Source organism: Mus caroli, chromosome 7, assembly GCF_900094665.2.
Source record: "Mus caroli chromosome 7, CAROLI_EIJ_v1.1, whole genome shotgun sequence".
Taxonomy (NCBI): Eukaryota; Metazoa; Chordata; class Mammalia; order Rodentia; family Muridae; genus Mus; species Mus caroli.
The window spans coordinates 26,485,458-26,506,028 of NC_034576.1; the positions used below are offsets into that span (position 1 = coordinate 26,485,458).

Consider the following 20,571-nt stretch of genomic DNA (forward strand, 5'->3'; position numbering starts at 1 on the left):
TACAATGAGCTCACGTGCGCACCGACTAACACAGAAGACCCACAGAGCCTTAGCCTAGGTTCCACCCCTTGCCACGCCTCCTCAGCGGGGTGAATTTTTGTAAACGTCGGCGAGCTGCTGTGCTACCATTGGCTAGCTGATTAAAGGGGGCGGGTGTGCGGACGTTCCCGGAAGCTTAAGAGGCCCAGCGGGTGCTAGACCTGGAGCCTAAACCTGGTGGACTGGGTGCTTAGCAACGTGGGTGGCGCCCCGTAACGGGGTCGTAACGGGGTGTCTAGGCAGGGGGCAGCACAGGAATTGTGAATGCTTAACAGCCCAGGGTAAGGCGATGCCTAGCAACAAGAGGGGCGTTGAGAAGTAGAGTTGTCCTGGAGGCTCTGTGGACGTCTAGCAACGGGAGAGAACCTTAGCAACAGCGAGGAGTTTTGTGGGGATTGGGGAGGCGCTTATGGAAAACTTGAGTTCCTAGCAACGTGGGCCGGGGGGCACGGGGGGGGGTAACTAGAAGAAACCTGGAAATAAAGGGGGAAAGATATGGGGGCTAGGTGGGCTTTTCCAACAAGAGCGCAAAGCAGGAGGCCCAGTTCTGTAATCCTTATTATTTCTTAGGCAATGTGGCTGGAGCTAGGTGCCATGCTGCGCAGGACCTGTGGACCGCTGGGCAGGGCTGTTCGTCTGCCCTGTGGGGGGGCCCTGGGACCTAGGCCCCACTGGTGGGTAAGAGGCTGAGGAGGGGGCCTCCAAGGAAAAGAGGTTGAGGGAAGGGGAGTGGGGAGTAGGTAAAATGATGGAGATGGATCTAAAAAGGATTAGACCTTCATTCTATTAAAATCCACTTCTCTGCAGGGGCCATGTAGGAGTTGCTTGGCCCAAAGTGTTCATCAAGACCAGCCTGGAAGAGGCCTCAGTGAAGATGACATTCGCAGGGCACGGGAGGCCCGGCTCAGGAAGGCACCCCGGCCCCAGGTATCATTGCTTCCTCTTCCCCCTCCCCCATGAGGAAGGTGGCAGCAAGTCTGCAGGGCTTTTCTGCCATCTTGTCCACCTTCCCTACCTCACACCTCTCCTCTTTCTCAGCTGAGTGATCGCTCTCGTGAACGCAAGGTGCCTGCCTCCCGCATCAGTCGCTTGGCCAGCTTTGGGGGTAGGTGTGGCATGTGGGGATCTTTGTGTGACTTCGATCAGAGAGAACATTTACAGGTGAAGCGAGGGAAAGGGTGAATCAAAGACAGGGTTAGGAGGGAGAGAGAGACAAGGAAAAACAGAACATGGACCTTATTGTTTATTGAGAACCTGACTTGAGCAAGGTCTTGTAGGCTAGGCCTGTGTTTATTTCTTCTATTGATGGAGGAGTGGGGGCTGAGAAGCGAGGTGGCAGGCCTTTAGGTTCTGCAGCGAGATTGTTCAGACATGTATGAAACAAAAAGTAATGCGTTGCAACCAACCCTCCAAAAAGGAAAGGAGGTGGCCAGGACACCCACCTGGAATTTCAGCAGTTGGGATGTAGCTAGGAAGGTAAAGAAGGAGGGAGAGAGAAAGAGGGAAAGGGCCTTTGTAATCCCTGTTCTTGAGAAGCTAACACCGAGAGATTGAAAAGCCAAGCCTGGGACTCCACCCCCCCCCAAAAAAAAAAAAAAAAACAAAATGTAAATGCTGAATATGGATACATATGTGTTTTGTTTTGTTTTTCTAGACAGGGTTTCTCTGTGTAGTCCTGGCTGTCCTGGAACTCACTTTGTAGACCAGGCCTTGAACTCAGAAATCCGTCTGCCTCTGCCTCCCGAGTGCTGGGATCAAAGGCGTGCGCCACCACGCCCGGCTCATACGTGTTTATACACATATGATTTGTTTGTTTTTGAAGCAGAGTCTTACCATGCAGCCCTAGCTGTTCTGCAGCTAGGCTGGCCTGCAACTCAGAGATCTGCCTGCCTCTGTCTCCCAAGTGCTGGGATTAAAGGCCTGCACCACTACACACTCCTAACACTCCCCAGCACAAAAATGCTTTTTGTGATGTTATCTCCTATAACCTGGCCTGGCCTCAAAGCCCCAATTCCGACTCCTCCTTCCAAGTGTTTGGATCAGTGTTTGTACAGTTGGTGGTTGGTGTGGCCATTCCTGAACCAACAGTGTTAACACGTTTCGTTCTCACCCCCCTGTGAAACCTGTTTGACAGGAAAGCTCACATCTTGCAGAAAGGGAAACTGAGGCTCAGAGAAGTTAAGTAAACTGCCCTATCATAATATCTGAACTATGGCAACAGATTTTTTTTTCTGTCAGCTTATAAAGGAAAACAAAACAAAACAAAACAAAATGAGTTCCTATGCAAGTGCAGGAAGTACTGCCCAATGGTCAGCTCTGACTGTATTTTACACATGGCAGTTCAAATTGACCTTTGATTTGATGGGTCTTATGTAAAGCTTTGTGGAATTTCTTAAGATTAGCAAACCTCACACAGAACAAAACAGGGTATGTGGTCAGCATGTCCTTGCTCAGAGCCAAGTCACTTCTCTGTGTCAATGACTGGCAGGCATGTTACAGCAACACTATGAAATAGCTGGCAAGAATGGAACAGAATGGCTGCAGCTATGCTGGAGGCAGGGGGATCAGACCATAACAAACACGTGAGACACACTGGCAGTAATACAGGAGCACACTGCATACTTGGCAAGCTGCACGCTAGAGATGGTGACAGTGAAAGAGTCAAGGTCTGGAATGGTGGCACAGGCCTTTGATCCCAGCACTTAGGCAGAAACAGGCAGATCTCTGTGAGTTCTAGGCCAACCTGGTCTACATAGCCAGTTTTAAGCCAGCCAGGGCTATACATGAGAGCTTGTCTCCAAAAAGTATACAAGAGGAGAGTGGAAGCAGAAGAGAAAATTAAAGGAGGGAATAAAGAGGAGGTCTGGTCAGTTATACCAGACTTCATTGAGAGGAAGCCATGGGGGATGTGTGTCCTGGGCATAGAGAGAAAGGCTGAGAAGACAGAGCACATCCAGCATTCATGAGGCCCTGGGTTCTGCTCCCAGAACCACAAGTTAAATACACATGTATAATGAATAGGAAATTAAGGGTGGGTATGGTGACATATGCCTAAAATCTCAGCACTTGAGAGGCACAAATAGGAGAATCAGGAGTTGAGGTAACACAATGCGTTTAAGGCTAGCCTGGGCTACCTAAGCATGTCAGAAGAAAGGAAGGTTAAGTGTGAGTCATAGCCCCAGCTATTAGGAAAGCTTCAGCAGGGTTACAAGTTCAAGGCTAACCTAAACCACATAACCAGTTCCAGGCCAGGCTGGCCAACTTAGTAAAACACTGTCATTATTATTATTATTATTATTATTATTTTAAAGATTTATTTATTATTTATTATATGTAAGTACACTGTAGCTGTCTTCAGACACTCCAGAAGAGGGCACCAGATCTCGTTACGGATGGTTGTAAGCCACCATGTGGTTGCTGGGATTTGAACTCTGGACCTTCGGAAGAACAGTCGGGTGCTCTTACCCACTGAGCCATCTCACCAGCCCCCCTATTATTATTTTTTATGTAAGTTTTTTAAAAAGATGTATTTGGTTTTTTGTTTGTTTGGTTGGTTGTTTTTTTTTGAGACAGGGTTCCTCTGCGTAGCCCTGGCTGTCCTGGAACTCACTTTGTAGACCAGGCTGGCCTCGAACTCAGAAATCCTCCTGCCTCTGCCTCCCAAGTGCTGGGATTAAAGGCATGTGCCACCACACCTGGCTAGATGTATTTGTTTATGTATGTAAGTACACTGTAGCTGTCTTCAGACACACTAGAAGAGGGCATTGGATCCCATTACAGATGGTTGTGAGCCACCATGAGGATGCTGGGAATTGAACTCAGGACCTCTGGAAGAGCGCGGCCAGTGCTGCTCTTAACCGCTGAGCCACCTCTCCAGTCCCCATTATTGTTATTATTTCTATTATTATTATTATAAATACTAAGGATAGGGGGCTGGAGAGATGGTTCAGCGGTTAAGAGCACTGGCGGCTCTTCCAGAGGTCTTGAGTTCAATTCCCAGCAACCACATAGTGGCTCACAACCATCTGTAATGGGATCTGACGCCCTTTTCTGGCATGCAGGTGTGCATGCAGATAGAGCACTCATATACATAAAATAAATAAATATTTTTTAAAAATAAATATGCTAAGGATGTAGAGTTTGGGTAGTTTGAGACTTGTGTTCCATCCAGAGTACCAGAATGAAAGCGAAGTCAGGCCAAGGTGCAGCTCAGTTAGGAGTGTGCCTGCCTCCCTGTATCTTAGGCAACAGAGGATCTCGAGACAGCATTAAGCAGACGTGAGAGTCTGTGAGAAGATCCCAGGTAAGCAGGCTCTCAGCTTCCTTTCTTGCTCTTAAGGGCTGGCTGTGGGCTTGGGCCTGGGAGCGCTGGCTGAGGTGACCAAGAAGTCCTTGCCAGGTGGAAGTCTGCAACATGGTGAGTAATGACATCACCTGGTTCATTCAGCTCCTGGCCTGAGGACTTGGGTTGTGGTAGGGTTTTGCTAACTAGTGATGGGCTGTCTCGTCTCATCTTGTCTCATCTCGTCTCGTCTCTTCTCCTCTCTTCTCTTCTCTTCTCTTCTCTTCTCTTCTCTTCTCTTCTCTTCTCTTCTCTTCTCTTCTCTTTCTCTCTCTCTTTCTCTGTGTGTGTATGTGTAGTAAATTGTTTATCTAGCACACAGAAATTACACGGACTAGGACGCACACCAGGTGGCTCACAACTCCTTGTCCAGGGATTCCAGCGCCGTCTTCTGGCTGTTCCAGATTTTACGCATGCATGAAATGCATTCATGCACACACAGACACACATATACATAAATATAAATAAAAATTGTATGGTTTTTTTTTGTGGGGGGACAGAGTTTCTCTGTAGCTCTGGCTGTACTAGAACTTGCACTGTAGACGAGGCTGGTCTCAATATCAGAGATCTGCGTGCCTCTGCCTCCCAACTGCTGAGGGATTAAAGGTGTAAATTACCACAACCAAGCTAAAAAAATAAATCTTAAAACAAGTGAGGTGTTCTAGACATCAAGTCTGGCCTGGCTACAGAGTGAGTTCAAAGGAAGGCTGGGTAATGTAGTAAAACCCCACTTCAAAATAAAAAAGGATTTGTATTTTTTAAAAGATAGGAAATATTTTGGGGGGGTGGTGGAAATATCTCTATATAGCCCTAGCTGTCTTGGTACTCACTCTGTAGACCAGACTGGCCTCAAACTCACGGAGATCTGTCTGCCTCTTCCTCCCAAGTGCTAGAATTAAAGGCATGTGCCACTATGCCTGGTTTGTGACTAGATTTTTGAAGACTCAACAAGCCTGGGCTGCTCAGTGGTACTTACCCAGCATGTGTGAACTCATATGTGTTTCCAGGTTCAGGCTCCAACACCTCAAAATAAGACAGCACTTATGTGGCTTTACTTATTGATACTTTATTAGAGAGACTATACGTGCACATTTAACTCCTTAAGATAAATTTATTTATTTACTTACTTAATTACTTACTTACCTACCAAGACAAGGTCTCTGCGTGTAGCCCTGGCAGTCCTAGAACTTGCTATATTGACCAGGCTGGTCTTGAACTCACAAAGCTCCACCTCCAGAGTTCAAAGATTAAAGGCCTTGAATTTCTGATCCTTTTCCTCAGACTGCTTAAGTGCCGCAGTTTGAGGCATGTCCTCCCACCGCTGTGAGTGCATCTGACTTCCGTAGTTCAATTTTCTGTCAGTGGGATGTACCCATGTCGCAAGGTGTAGTCTGTGTGTCCAGGGCTGTGTCGTCACTCTGTCCCTTTCCCTTGGGTTCGCAGCTGGAGGAGGAACTGCACTGTTATGGAACTGTGCTTTTCTAGAAGTTGCCTCTTGGTCAGAGGGATGCACTAGCACATTCTCGTCAACATGTCTGTCTGAGTCCAAGCTGCTGGGCCAAATTCATCAACACTTGTCATTAGCGTTGTTATGTTAGCCCCTCGGGTGGCTGTGCAGTGGTGGTGTACTGATTAATAGATTCTCTTTTTAATTTCCTGTCATGTCAGCACACAGGAAGCAGAGGCAGGAGTATTTTCATGAGTTTGAGGCCATCCTGGGCTACTTTGTAAGTTTTTAAGATTAAAAAAGTCAAACTGGAAATGGTGTAAAGTTTCCATACGCACATTTATTCCCAACACTCGGGAGGCAGAGGCACATAGGTTTCTAGGAGTTTGAGGCCACCCTGGACTACACAGAGCTCTGTCAGCCAAGGGTACACAGGAAGGCTCGTTCTGTGCATGTGGTACTGATGCTCGCATCTCACCGTAGAGGGCGTCTCTGGATTGGGCTCCAGTCCTTTCCTCTCCGAGGCCAATGCTGAGAGGATCGTGCAGACCTTATGTACAGTCCGGGGGGCTGCCCTCAAGATCGGCCAGATGCTCAGCATCCAGGGTACGGCATGACCCTCAGCTCCCGACCTACCCCACCCCACGCAGCCAACAGCAGCCCCTGATTTCAGATGCTCACACGGAACCCCTCCCCATCCTCCTCACTAATCAATCCCCTCACCCCACTGTCTCCCAAGACAACAGCTTTATCAGCCCCCAGCTTCAGCGGATCTTTGAGAGGGTCCGACAGAGTGCCGACTTTATGCCCCGCTGGCAAATGATGGTGAGTATCCAGTTTGGATGGATGCTGACATGGGATTACATAGCTCAACGTATAATGTGCAAAACAGCTTATATTACATAAAGTTCACAGTGCTGACGCTGACACACATGAGTAACGTGTAAGCGTGAGCTGTGACTAATTTACAATGATCATGCTAGGACATATGACACACACCTGAATAGTCCCAGCTGTTGGACCGGAAACAGAGGATCAGGAGTTAGAAGTCATCCCAAGCTACAGAGAGAATCCAAGGCTAGCCTGGGCTACCTTAGAGCCCATCTCAAACACACAAGCAAAACTGAAGGACACATTGTCCTTAAATAGGATGCCATTGAACCTGGCACTAAGACAGGAGCTGTTTTGTAACTATAAAGATCTAGGCTCCAGCTGCCTACCTGCCTTCCAGCTGGATTCTGTTCCTTGCCACATGCGTGACCCAGAGAGTCACCACGGCTCTGAGCCACTCTATAAACACGCCAGAACCAACAGGAAGCGCCTCTTCATCATGGGTTTTTAATGCCTTAATACTATGGGACTCTAACAGGAATGTTATCAATCTTCCTTAACAATCTCCCTGGGTGTGCTGGTGCATACCTTTAATACCTGCCCTCAGGAGGCAGTGGAAGGTGGATCTCTGTGAACTCGGAGCCAGCCTGGTCTATATAATGTATTCCAGGCCAGTCAGGATCTCACAGTGAGACCCTGCCTCAAAAAACAAACAAACAAACAAAACCAGTGTAGGTATTCCTTCGGTGGGAGTTCACTTTCACTTTTCTAAACAAACCTACTTTGATTTCCTCCACTCAAAGACCAAATGAAACAATGGCACCTGTGTAACTGTAACTGTTAATCTCCTGTTGTAATTGTTGTCTCTGAGGCTGACTGCCTCCACGTGCTAACCTAGACCTAGTCCTGGTAGCTTCTAGCCTCTGTGCAACCTAATGTAGGCCTAGAATGTTTTTAGCCTGAGATGTACTGCTGTTAAAACTGCCCTTTCTTGTTCTTTCTGATCTCTGGCAGGCTGGTTCAACTCAGTTGTTCTGCTCAGACTCTTCTCCCAGCCGACTGATTCAATCTGGCTTCTCTGAGCTTCTGAATCGCCCCTGCTTGGCCTCTAACTCTAGCAGTTTGTTCTAATCTTCTGGCTCCTTCTCATTCTCTTGTTCATTTTGTCTTTACCTGTGTCTAGTTTGTTCTCTCTTCAGTCTGTCTCCGTACAACTGTCCTTGTAAAACTGCCCCCTTCTCCCTCTCTGTGCTGCTCCACTCTCCCTCTCCACCCTCCTGCACTGCTCTCCACAGACTCTACTGTATCCTGCACTGCACTCTCTTCCTCCGCCCTAAAGCAGCTTCCCTTTCCTCTCTCTTCTCCTGAGATCTGGGCAGATCCTGTCCTGGCAAATCTTTCTCTGATTTGTCGTCACTTTGTCTGCCACTCAATTAGACATCACTTTCAAACATGGGTGCTTCCTTCTGTAAACTAACTCTACCTTCATTGTTTGGGATTGAAAGTGAGTACTAGGGGCCCATCTGTATTCCAGCCAGAGGGACTAAAGGTGTGTGCTAAGGGTAGAGCCACACCACAACTGGAAACAGGGCTTTTCGGTAAATAACACAATTCCGAGGTTCACAGTGTGATAGAATACCCTGCAACACTCCTGGCTGGTTGGTCACCTGGGCCTCAGTTTCCACATCGTAAAACGATATATCAGCCAAGAGTGAACCCCAGGGTTGTTAACACCACTGCTCTGTAACTAACACTGCACATCAGCACAGGGACTGAGGTCAGCTGCCTGGAACCATGATAGTAACTGCCATGCTTGCTCTTTTCAGAGAGTTCTAGAAGAGGAGCTGGGCAAGGACTGGCAAGACAAGGTGGCCTCCCTGGAGGAAGTGCCCTTTGCTGCTGCCTCCATTGGGCAGGTACACCAAGGCTTGCTAAAGGATGGCACTGAGGTGGCTGTGAAGATCCAGGTAAGCAGAGGGGTTGGGAAGGGCTGGGGTGGGCACTGTGCTGTCCCCAAGGCATGGGTGACTCCTGACACACACACCCTCCCTCCTGACAGTACCCAGGTGTTGCCCAGAGCATCCAGAGTGACGTGGAGAACCTGCTGGCCCTGCTCAAGATGAGTGTAGGCCTGCCAGAGGGTGAGGTGCCCCCTCCGTCCCCACCGAGGGAGGGATGCTTAAAGAGAGGAAGTGGGGCGGCTAGGCTGAAGAGAGACACATTGTAGGTGTACATACCTTACACAGGTGACAGGAGGATGCCAAGCAGGGCAAGTCCAGGAAGAATGAGTGTATGTGACATAGCTACACAGAAACAAGCCCAGATCAAATGCACAGACAGACAGACAGACAGGTGTGCAGTCTGCAGGAGAACCACAGAAGCAGAAGAGACGACTTGGTAAGCTGCATGCCTGTGTTGGGTCACATGAAGATGACCTATAGACAGAGCAAGGTGTGCTTGTGGAAGAAAGGCAGTGGTGAGACTAGGCAGGCCTACAGGCAGAAATAAGAGGGGAGGATGGCTGCGGATGTAGCTCGGTAGAGTGCTTGTCTTGCAGGCTTGAGGCCCTGGGTTGATCTCTGGTACCAAATAGGGTGTGGTAGTACACACAGGACCCCATGCTCAGATGGGGAAGGTAGGAAGATCAGAAGTTCAAGGTCATCTTTGACTAAATGGCCAGTGAAAAGAACTGCTTCTGGCTGGGGGGCTGGGACAGTTCCTGTGACAGAGCCAAGCTCAGGAGACAGACTTCCACAGAGACCACAGTTCTGGGAAAGACAGAGGAAAGGTGAATCTCAGATGAGATGGGTAAACTGGATCTGGTGACTGACACAACCTTAGCACTGGGGAATCTGAGACAGGAGGATTGTCAAAAGTTATGGTCAACTCTGGACTACACAGAGACACAGAGAGACTCTATCTCAAATGTAAAGCCAAGCATTGTAGCAAGTCTGTGATCCAGGATTTGTGAGGTAGAAGCAGGAGGATCAGGAGGTCAAGACCAGCCTTGGCTACTCACTGAGTTGGAGGCCAACCTGGACTACATAAGAGCCTGTCTTAAAAAAAAAAAAAAAAAAAAAAAAAAGAGGATGAATGAAGAAAGAGGGAGGGGAGTAGAAGTCTAAACAAAGGTGTGTGGGACAGTGAGAGACCTACAAAGACATGTGTGAGGGACCAGTGAAGACACAGGCAGGGAACCTGAGGGTTCAGGCTGGGGACAGGCAGCCATCCTTTCCCTCCCCTCCCAGGCCTGTTTGCTGAGCAGAGCCTGCAGACCTTGCAGCAGGAGCTGGCTTGGGAATGTGACTACCGCAGAGAAGCGGCCTGTGCCCAGACCTTCAGGTAAGCTGACACCCTGCAGCTCCCGGGGGATTCCCTCCCTCTCTCCCAGGCTGGGATAGGTGTGGTACTCTCTAACCTCTGGCAGTCAGTATCCTCACATGGAACAGCAGACTTCCTTATTCTCACACAGCCTCTGTCAAATGCATCTCTGCTCTGGTCTCACAAAGGGGCTCAGCTGCACCATGAAATTCAGATAGACCTGCTAACTGCGGAGGGATCAGGATGAGATCAGCACCCTTGCTGCAGTAGGGAGAGAATGCCAGCTCCAGACTGTTCCTTCTACACAACAGGCAGAGAAACAGTGTTACCATCTGGGAAGCTAGCATCTCACTCTGGCTCTACCTGGCGTGGACCTTGAACTCACAGAGATCCACATGTCTCTGTCTCCCAAGTGCTGAGATTAAAGGCATATGTCACCATGCCAGCTCAACCTTAATTTACTTTTAAATTTTAATTTAAACCAAGTATAGTGATATCCACCTCTAATCTTACTACTTGGCAATCAGAGGCAAGTGGATTTCTGCCTCATCTACATTTGGGAGTTCCAGACCAGCCAGGGCTACATAGTAAAACCTTGTTTCAAAATAACAATAACTACCCCAAAATAAATTTTGTGAAGAAATTTTTTTCTTGATTTATTTATTTTATATATCTGAGTACAATGTAGCTGTCCCCAGACACACCAGAAGAGGGCATTAGATCCCATTACAGATGGTTGTGAACCACCATGTGGTTGTTAGGAATTGAACTCAGGACCTTTGGAAGAGCAGTCAATGCTCTTAACCACTGAGCCATCTCTCTAACCTCCCCCCCCCCCCATTTATTTTTAGTTTGTTTTGTGTTTTGATTTTTTGCCTACATATATGTCTAAGCACCACATGCATGCAGTACCCACACAGACCAGAAGAGGGGGTTGAATTTATACATGGCTGTGAGCCAGCGTGGATGCTGGGAATCAAACCTGCACCGTCTGGAAGAGCAGCCAGGGCTTTTAACTTTTCATGCCCTTCGACCTTATTTATTTATTTATTTTTAATTTTTTATTTTTATTGTTTTGGTTTTTTTCGAGACAGGGTTTCTCTGTATAGCCCTGGCTGTCCTGGAACTCACTCTGTAGACCAGGCTGGCCTCCTCTGCCTCCCAAGTGCTGGGATTAAAGGCGTGAGCCACCACTGCCCGGCCAACCTTATTTGTTTGGATAGCATCTCTTGCTGAATGAACCTAGAACTCTGATTTTGCTAGACTGGCTAGCTAGCAAACCGCTGGGGTCCTCCTGTATCCACCTCCTTGGTGCTGGGATGACAGTACTTGCTGCCGCTCGCTCGTGACTGTTTTACGTGGTTCTGGGGATCAGACCCTTAAGCTGTGTGGCAAGCAGCTTACCTGCTGAGCCATGTCCTCAGTCCCTAAAACACCTCTGTTTCCCATACCCAGCAACCCCACCGCTGGCCTCCTTGATAAATTCTGTGTGGGCATTTATACTGTTGTATACCATCAGAATTTTCTAGAATGCTCAGAGCACCAAAGTGTGCAAGTCCCAGCCTGAAAACCTAGATCTATGAAATCTGTCCATCAAGGTGGACAAATAAGTTACAGTGGGTTTTTTGTTTTGTTTTTGAGATGGGATCTCACTGTGTATCCCTGGCCGACCTTGAATTTGCATCAGTCATTCTGACTGCTTCCCGAGTGCTGCGATTACAGGTGTGCCCTAGACCTGGCTATTATGGTGTTTTCAATACTGCTGGTTGAATCTCTCCTTTTTTAAATTTTTATTTATTTTAGTTATTTTAAATATATGTGAGATTTTGGGCTCCCCTGGAGTTACAGGCAGTTGTGAGCCACCCAATCTGGGTGCTAGAACCAGAACTTGGGTCTTCTAGGAAAACAGCAAACATGCTCCCCAACTGCCAAGCCACTAACCAAATCCCTCCCCTATCCCCCTACCGACCCACCCCCCTTTTTTTTAAAATAGGATTTCAGTCTGTAGCCCCAGTTGGTCTGAAACTCACCATGTGGCTATGCTGGCCTTGTACTGATTCTGCTGCCTCTGCCTCTCCACTGCTAGGATTATATGCCTGTGCCACCTCATCTGGGTCTCCATGCCAGAGTATTTTGTGGCAGGGCAAATGAACAGATTAAAGCTAATGGAGAACAGTGTGGCTATATCTTGGGGTTATGGTCAAGCACAACAATTAAGGACAACTCAAGTCTGAGGATGTAGCTTAGTTGATGTTTGCGTAGCCTGCATCAGTCACGCTCTGCGGCCAATCCTTGGCACCCCGTAAGCCTGGTATGGTGGCTCATGCCTATAACCCTAGCACTCAAGAGGTAGAAGCCAGAAGTTCAAGGTCACCCTCAGGAATGTAACTGAGTTTGAGGCCAGCCTGGGCTACATGAGACACCATCTCAAAAAAGCGACACAATATAACAATACGAAAAGAGACACCCAGAGAAGAACCTTACAGTAAGGCTCACAAGTCAGCTATGTCTCCCAGCCTGCCAAGCTCAGGTGACGGGGAGGAGGCCGTCCAGACAAGAGTCATGCAAGGCGTGTGTCTGGATCCTGCTGAGAATGGGCTTCAGTCTCAGGTCAGCCCACAAGGCTGTGTGGCCTGATTCCATTCAGTAGCCTCAGGAGAGTGTTCTCCTAGGGGAGGTGTACTGATTAGCGCTTAGTGCAGGCCTGGCTTTTGAGAAGTAGGGCCAGTGTCAGAGAGCTCATAAACTAGGACTACATACCAACCCAAAGTAGGACCCCGCAAGGCAGAGTGACACTGGGTGACAGGCCAGAGCAAGATCTGAGGACATTCTCCCAGGGTCCCCCGAAGCCTTTGTATGCCTCTGCTGCCTGCCCATCTGCCTGTTCCCAGCATTCCCACAGGTCGGTCCACACTCAACTTCCTCACCTGCTGTGCAAGGTATATGGAGGCCAGAGAACAGTCTCACTTAGGTCTCCATCTGTTCTTTGAGACAGAACTTCTCTCTGGCCCAGAACTGGACTCAGACTGGGCCGACTGGCCATGGAGCCCCAGGGATCCAGCTGTTGCTACTTCCCCATGGCTGGGATTACAGTTGTGCCCCTCCTAACTTTTGTAGGTTCTGGTGGTAAAATGGGAGTCCTCATGCTTACGTGGTAAGCCCTTTTCTAATGGAGTTGTCTCCTTGACCCCTTGGTTTTGAAGATAGAACGCCGTGTAGCCCAGACTGGCCTCAAACTCCCTATGTAGCTGAGGATACCCTTGAACTCTGCCTCTCGAGTTCAGATGTGTACCATCTCGGGTCTTAGTGGCAGACTATTACATGACAGGAGACACTGCCACCATATTATTGCAGCAGTCAATCTGCTGAAATGGCATGGAAGTATACTACACCCTGTGTACCATGCATGTACTTTCTGCCTCTACCTCCCAGTTGCTGGGACTACAGGTGTGCACCACCACATCTGGGTCGGAGATGGAGCCTCCAATTTATTTACTGCTGTCTAGAGTCCAGGACGCTCCTAAACGTACAGGGGCACAGTCCTAGACACCCCCAGTGGATGCCTGAAGCTCAGTTAGTTCCCAACCCTGTGTAGGCTGTTTTCCCCTATGGTGTTTTCCACCTATGGTGGGATCAGCCTCACAGGCTAGGCACAGAGTTCCCTGCAGCAAGCGTATGCCACTAGGAAGACTTGTGTTCCAGGCCTCTGATCACAAGATGAATACCTTTCCACCTTTGTTCAAACTGTCATCCTCCTGCCTCAGCCTACTCATGCAGGGACTGCAAGCCTGCTCCACTTCACAGGGTGCTTCAGTCACCTTACCCAAGCATTTGTCTCACACAGTGGGAGTAACTCTTACAGTTTGTGGTAAAACTGGCACAGATTTCCTCTTTCTTTGCCATGATTCCATGCATAGATTGGTTCTCACTAATAATTTTTTTTAAAAAAGATTTATTTATTTTATGTATGTGAGTACACTGTAGCTATCTTCAGGTACCAGAAGAGGGCACCAGATCTCATTACAGATGGTTGTGAGCTACCATGTAGTTGCTGGGAATTCAACTCAGGACCTCTGGAAGAGTAGTAGTGTTTTTTTGGTTTTTGGGTTTTTTTTTTAGATTTATTTATTTATTATATATAAGTACACTGTAGCTGTCTTCAGACATTCCAGAAGAGGGAGTCAGATCTCGTTACAGATGGTTGTGAGCCACCATGTGGTTGCTGGGATTTGAACTCCACACCTTCAGAAGAGCACTCGGGTGCTCTTACCCACTGAGCCATCTCACCAGCCCTGCAGTAGTGTTTTTAACCACTGAGCCATCTCTCCAGCTCCCCTCACTAAGAATCTTGATGGACTGTGGCATTTTTTTCTATTCTCTTCATTGAACCTGAGCATTTTACCTTCTCCGTTAAAGAAAGCACTCTGTGGGCTGTGAGGTGGCTCCTCAGTTAACGACCTTGCCACCCAGCCCGATGGCCTGAATTGGATCCCTGGGACCCAGAGAGTGGAAAGAGGGGACTGATAATCCCCACAGGGTTATCCCCTGTCATCCACATGTGCTCCACGAATATGACAGACAGATAGAGACAGACGCACGCATGCACACACTAAAAAAAAATGTAAAGAAAGAAAGAAAAAGAAAGAAAGAAAGAAAGAAAGAAAGAAAGAAAGAAAGAAAGAAAGAAAGAAAGAGAAAAAATTAGCCGGTCGTCATCCTCTGGTAAGCAGCCCTGGTGATGCTCATTTTAAAAAGACACGAAAGTAGAAGGATGAGTTGTGAAGTGGGGACCAGCAGGGATGGGAGGGATGAGAGAGGGTAACAGTGAGCTAAAATACATTGTGTGCCTGTGTGTGTGATATGTGTGAAGATACCATAATGAAATCTACTGTGTATGACTAATACATATTAATTGAAAAAGACAAAACAGTTTAGAAAAAGAGGAAAAAGGATATGTTCTTCACTGGCATATCTGAGATGTCAGCATTCCTGCTCTTGCTTTGGGACCATTATTAAATAAAATAAAGGTGACTTGGACACTGCCAGTGTAATGTCACAACATTCATCCCATTGAAACGGCTAAGTACTCTTTTTATTTTAAGATAGATTTATTTATTTTATGTATATGTGTACACTGTAGCTGTTCAGATGGTTGTGAGCCTTCATGTGGTTGTTGGGAATTGTTGGGAATTGAATTTAGGACCTCTGCTTGCTCCAGTCAGCCCTGCTTGCACCCAAAGCTTTATTTACTATTATAAATAAGTACACTGTTGCTGTCTTCAGACACACCAGAAGAGGGCATCAGATCTCATTATGGGTGGTTGTGAGACACCATGTGGTTGCTGGGATTTGAACTCAGGACCTTCGAAAGAGTAGTCAGTGCTCTTACCTGCTGAGCCATCTCGCCAGCCCAAGGCTAAGCACTCTTAGAGGGGAAGTGTATTACACTCTGTGTACCATGCATACACTGGATGAGTTCATGATTCATGTTCCAAACTGGATGGAGTTGGATTTATCATACCGCTCGGAATGGTATTCAATTTTAAATTTGTAAATTACTTACTTCTGGAATTTTTTTTTAAAATTGAGATTTCTTTTTATTAGATGGATGTTTTGCTTGTTTGTATGTGTGTATGTACATGCAGTACTCTCAGAGGCCAGAAGAGGGCATCAGATTTCCTGGAACCGGAGTTAACAGATTGTGAGCCACCATTGTGGGAACCCAGGTCCTCTGTAAGAGCAGCCAGTGCTCTTAACCACTAAGCCATCTCTCCAGCCCACCTGCCCCTATCCCCTGCCCCCCTTTTCTCTTGATTGTTTTTGAAACAGAATCTTATGTACCCTGGCTGGCCTAGAACATGCTGTGTGTCACAGGAGTTGGCTCTGAGGCCCAGACCGTCTTCCTCCATCTTCCAATGCTAGGTTTATAGACACACACTACCATGTCCAGCTTAGAATTCTCCATTTAATATTTTTTAGACCAAGGTTTACCACAGGTAACTGAAATGTTGGAATAGGATTCTCTAGTGACCCCAAGGAGTGACCAGTGATTATCACTGTAGAGCCATAGAGTAAAAACTCTTCAATAAAAAATTTATAATGTTTATTACTTAGTATGTGTGTGTACATGTGTGTACATGCCAGTGTACACATGTTGTTCATGTTGTTGCACATATGTGGGAATCAAGAGGACAACTTTTAAGAATATGTGGGCCCTGGGATCAGACTCAGGTCATATGCTTTGGGACAAGTGCCTTTATCCTCTTAAGCCATCTCACTGGCCATAAAATAGCTATTTTTTAAAGTGATGTGTGAACTAAATACTCTGAGCTCATCGTCAAGTAACCAGAAGAAGGTCAGAAGGGTTAGTAGGAGGGAAGTAGTAAGTGGGTCTCCAGCTACACCCAGTTAAAAGACTACACAGTTCTACAGTGTCTAATAAATGCCAGCCCAGCCAGGTATTGGCTGTCACCCAAGGCAGCCAAGCCAGAGAAGGGGATTGGAGGGAAGGGGAGGAAAGCCTAGAACAAGATGGCCTAAAGGGCTTCTCAGTAAAAGAGCCAGTTCAAACCAAGCCTCTGGGCTCTAAAGCATGAAGTCTTTCTCATCCCTCGCCCTTTTCCTGTCCCAGGAAGCTCTTGGCTGACGACCCCTTCTTCCGAGTGCCGGCTGTGGTGCAGGAGCTATGCACTACACGGGTGCTGGGCATGGAGCTGGCTGGGGGAATCCCTCTAGACCAGTGCCAGGGCCTGAGCCAGGACATCCGGAATCAGGTACATCTCCTGTGGAATGGGACCAGGAAGAGTCAGGCGTTCACTTTCCTTCCCGGGCAGGAGGACGGGCAGGACACCTCACCGGCATGTCTTCTTGTTCCTCCAGATCTGCTTTCAGCTCCTGAGGTTGTGTCTGCGGGAACTGTTTGAGTTCAGATTCATGCAGACTGATCCCAACTGGGCCAACTTCCTGTATGATGCCTCCAGCCACCAGGTTGGTCCTTTATGATATACATCAGGGTATACTGGCTAGATGCTATACAGATCATTTTCCCAAGGTCCAGAGAGATGGCTCTGTGGGTAGAGATGCTTGCTACCAAGCCTGACGACCCTAACATCAGTCCCCAGGAAGGCAGGGGAAGGAATATCATCTGACCTCCGCACATGGGCCACACACAATGTAATACATAATAACACAATACACAATAAACACAAAAAGTGGGGCTGGAGGGATGGCTCAGTGGTTATCTTACAGAGGGACATAAGTCACTTCCCAGCGTCCACGTGGTGGCTCACAATCATCTGTAACTCCAGTTCCAGGGGATTCCAATGCCCTCTTCTACCTCTGTGGCACCAGGCATGCAAGTGGTGCACAGAAATACATGTAGACAGAACATGCATCTACATATAATGGATCTTTCTAAAATATAAATAGACCAAAAAGGTGAACCAGAACTAATACCATGATAGGGAAACCTACAGGTCATGTAGGTCCAAAGTACAAATAACAGGACAATAACAGTCAGCGCTACTGGAAGTCTTCTGAGAGCAGGGTCTCTGTGTAGCCAGAGCCAGGGCTGAATTCCTTTTTTTTTTTTTTTTTTTAAGATTTATTTATTGATTATATGTAAGTACACTGTAGTTGTCTTCAGACACTCCAGAAGAGGGAGTCAGATCTCATTACGGATGGTTGTGAGCCACCATGTGGTTGCTGGGATTTGAACTCCGGACCTTTGGAAGAGCAGTCGGGTGCTCTTACCCACTGAGCCATCTCACCAGCCCCAGGGCTGAATTCCTAATCTTCCTGCTCCAGCTGGAATTGCAGACATTTATCTCCAAGCTCGGCATCGCTGTAGACATAAACCTTTAATAAACCGTGGAACTATTCCTAGATATGTTCTGTGCCTCCATAGAGATGTAGAAGATATGCATGGGACTTTTAGGAAACTTGATTTTTAAATTTATTATTTTACTATTTTATGTGTAAGGGTACTTTGCATATGTGACTGTGCACGATGTGTGTTCAGTGACTGAGGAGACCAGAAGAGGGCATTGGATTCCCTGTAACTGAAATTACAGACAGCTGTCAGCCACTATGTGGTTGCTGGGAATCAAACTCAAGTCCTCTGAAAGACCAGCCAGTGCTCTTAACCAGTGAATCATCTCTGCAGTTCTGAAGAAATTAATGATGTTAGTTTCTGGCAAGTAGTAACCTTGGAGAGGGTCCTGGGAGTATACAGGCGAGGGAGGAATGAATCTGTGTGGGGTAGTATTCATACTGTAAGCTGATTAATAGGATTTGTGGGTATTCATTTAATTTCTAGGATATCTCACTCTCTGGGTTATCTTATGGGCCCAAGATTTGTATTAAAGGCAAATAAGCTAGGTGTGGAGGCACCCACTTTTAATCCTAGTACCCCGGAGGCAGAGGCAGCCTGGGCTATTGTAATGAAACTCGGTTTCAAAACAAAACAAAACAAAACTGAAAACAAACAAACAAACAAACAAACCCTAACAACAGAAAACTAGCTCTAAAGTTCAGTCTTAAAGCACCTGCCTAGAATATACCAGTGGGTGGCCAGGGATGTGGCTCAACCACAGAGTGTTGATACAGAGTGTGTGTATCTGCACACAGAGGCTGGGGGTGTGACTCACTGATACAGTCTTTGCCTGTGATCACCAATGAGGGTCTAGAGGTGTTGCTCAACAGCAGGGGTGGGGCTGCAGGAGAGAGGAAGAGGGAGGCGTCCTGGCCGCTCCAGTCAGCAGTGGGAATGGTAACAGCTCCCCACATTCTGTTGTTCGTCATGCGTTGTTTCCAGGTGACTCTACTGGATTTTGGTGCAAGCCGGGCCTTTGGGACAGAGTTCACGGACCATTACATTGAGGTGAGCAAAAACCTGTGGCTTCTGAAGGGCCGGGGCTCAAGCCAGGTAGGGAGGACAGGGCAGGAAGGAAAAGCAAACTGGAGCTAAGAAATGCAGGACTTTGAGATGGGCCACAGTAAAGCACTTGCTGCCATGCACTGAGGAGGAGGAGGCAGAGGCAGGTGAACCTGTGAGCTCCAGGCCAGACTGTATTATAGTAACAGTTTTTTTTTTTTTTNTTTTTTTTTTTGGTTTTTCGAGACAGGGTTTCTCTGTATAGCCCTGGCTGTCCTGGAACTCACTTTGTAGACCAGGCTGGCCTCGAACTCAGAAATCCCGCCTGCCTCTGCCTCCCGAGTGCTGGGATTAAAGGCGTGCGCCACTACGCCCGGCTATAGTAACAGTTTTAACAACTAACGACTCCCACCACTTAGTAATATTACAAGTATCATCTGATTGAAAGTGGCCAGGGCTGGGGCTGGAGAGATGGCTGCTCTTCCAGAGATCCTGAGTTCAATTCCCAGCAACCAATGGTGGCTCACAACCATCTTTAGAGAGAACTTGTGCCCTCTTCAGGCAGGCAGATATATATGCAGCAGAGCACTCATACATTAAATAAATAAAAATTAAAAAAGAAAACAGAAAGAAAGTGGCCATGGCCACTTGGAGCCCCATTATGGACAGGCGAGCTTAGAGACAGACTGTCCAATCCAACAGGCCTGTGAGTGGCAGGTGGTCTGGGCCACCCTGGCCAGGGCCTCGGCATCCAGCCTGCACCTCACAGGAAGCTGGCACTCTTCAGGGGATGCTTCCTCACCACCGGCTTTGTTCTTCCCTTTCTCCCTCCTAAGTCAGTCAGTGGCAGCAGCTGCACAGACCAGCCCACCTGTGTCTACACAGCTTGGGCTTTCCATTCATCTATCTAGTTGTCAGTCCGACATTCTCTGACTGCCCCTTGGTGCCCAGCTCTCTTCTGGATGATACTGGTGACAGAGTTCAGTCTGTGTGCCACAGCAGTGGGACAGTGTCTTAGTTAAGGGTTTCCATTGCTGCAAAGAGACATGACCAAGGCAACTCTTACGCAGGCAGGCATGGTGCTGGAGAAGAGCTCGTGAGAGGTCTACATCTTGATCCAAGGTAGCCAGGAGAAGAAACTGACTTGCAGGATGATAGGAGGGGGGTCACGTGCTCCACCCTCACAATGACACGCTTCCTCCCACAAGGCTACCCCTCCTAATAGTGCCGCTCCCTGGGCTAAGCATATACAAACCACCACAGGCAGTAAGGGCACGGAGGACTCAGGGCTAGGCTGAGGGAATAGAAGGCATTGTAAAAATCTAGAGGAACCTGTCCCAGCTTGAGGATTCAAGGAAGGCTTTCTGGAGGAGGAGACATTGAACTGAGAGCTGAGAGATGCACAGGACCAATCAGGAAGAGGCTAAACGGATATCCAGATAAACGTTCAAAGGTCTAGAGGTGTTTAGGCAAGCCAGGCAGTGGTGACACACGCCACCCAGCACTTGGGAGGCAGAGGCAGGTGGATTTCTGAGTTCAAGGACAGCCTGGTCTACAGAGTGAGTTCTAGGACAGCCAGGGCTACACAGAGAAACCCTGTCTTGAAAAACCAAAAAAAAAGCCGGGCGTGGTGGCGCACGCCTTTAATCCCAGCACTCGGGAGGCAGAGGCAGGCGGATTTCTGAGTTCGAGGCCAGCCTGGTCTACAAAGTGAGT

General features: G+C 47.8%; 1 protein-coding gene across 2 annotated transcripts in view; it reads left to right on the top strand.

Annotated features, from left to right (window-relative positions):
* The first annotated feature begins 159 nt into the window (after positions 1–159).
* Positions 160–20,571, top strand: part of Coq8b (coenzyme Q8B) — a 25,074-nt gene continuing 4,662 nt past the window's right edge. The window contains exons 1-13 of one of the 2 annotated variants that reach the window (XM_021166951.1): positions 160–320; positions 610–717; positions 847–966; positions 1,078–1,144; positions 4,379–4,456; positions 6,312–6,434; positions 6,568–6,653; positions 8,486–8,626; positions 8,719–8,800; positions 9,908–10,001; positions 16,612–16,753; positions 16,860–16,967; positions 18,796–18,861. In XM_021166951.1, coding sequence (XP_021022610.1) covers positions 613–717; positions 847–966; positions 1,078–1,144; positions 4,379–4,456; positions 6,312–6,434; positions 6,568–6,653; positions 8,486–8,626; positions 8,719–8,800; positions 9,908–10,001; positions 16,612–16,753; positions 16,860–16,967; positions 18,796–18,861 — 1,212 coding nt within the window. In that variant the 5' untranslated portion in view covers positions 160–320; positions 610–612. The remainder of the gene's footprint in view (positions 321–609; positions 718–846; positions 967–1,077; positions 1,145–4,378; positions 4,457–6,311; positions 6,435–6,567; positions 6,654–8,485; positions 8,627–8,718; positions 8,801–9,907; positions 10,002–16,611; positions 16,754–16,859; positions 16,968–18,795; positions 18,862–20,571) is intronic. The other variant, XM_021166952.2, reaches the window with a different exon arrangement.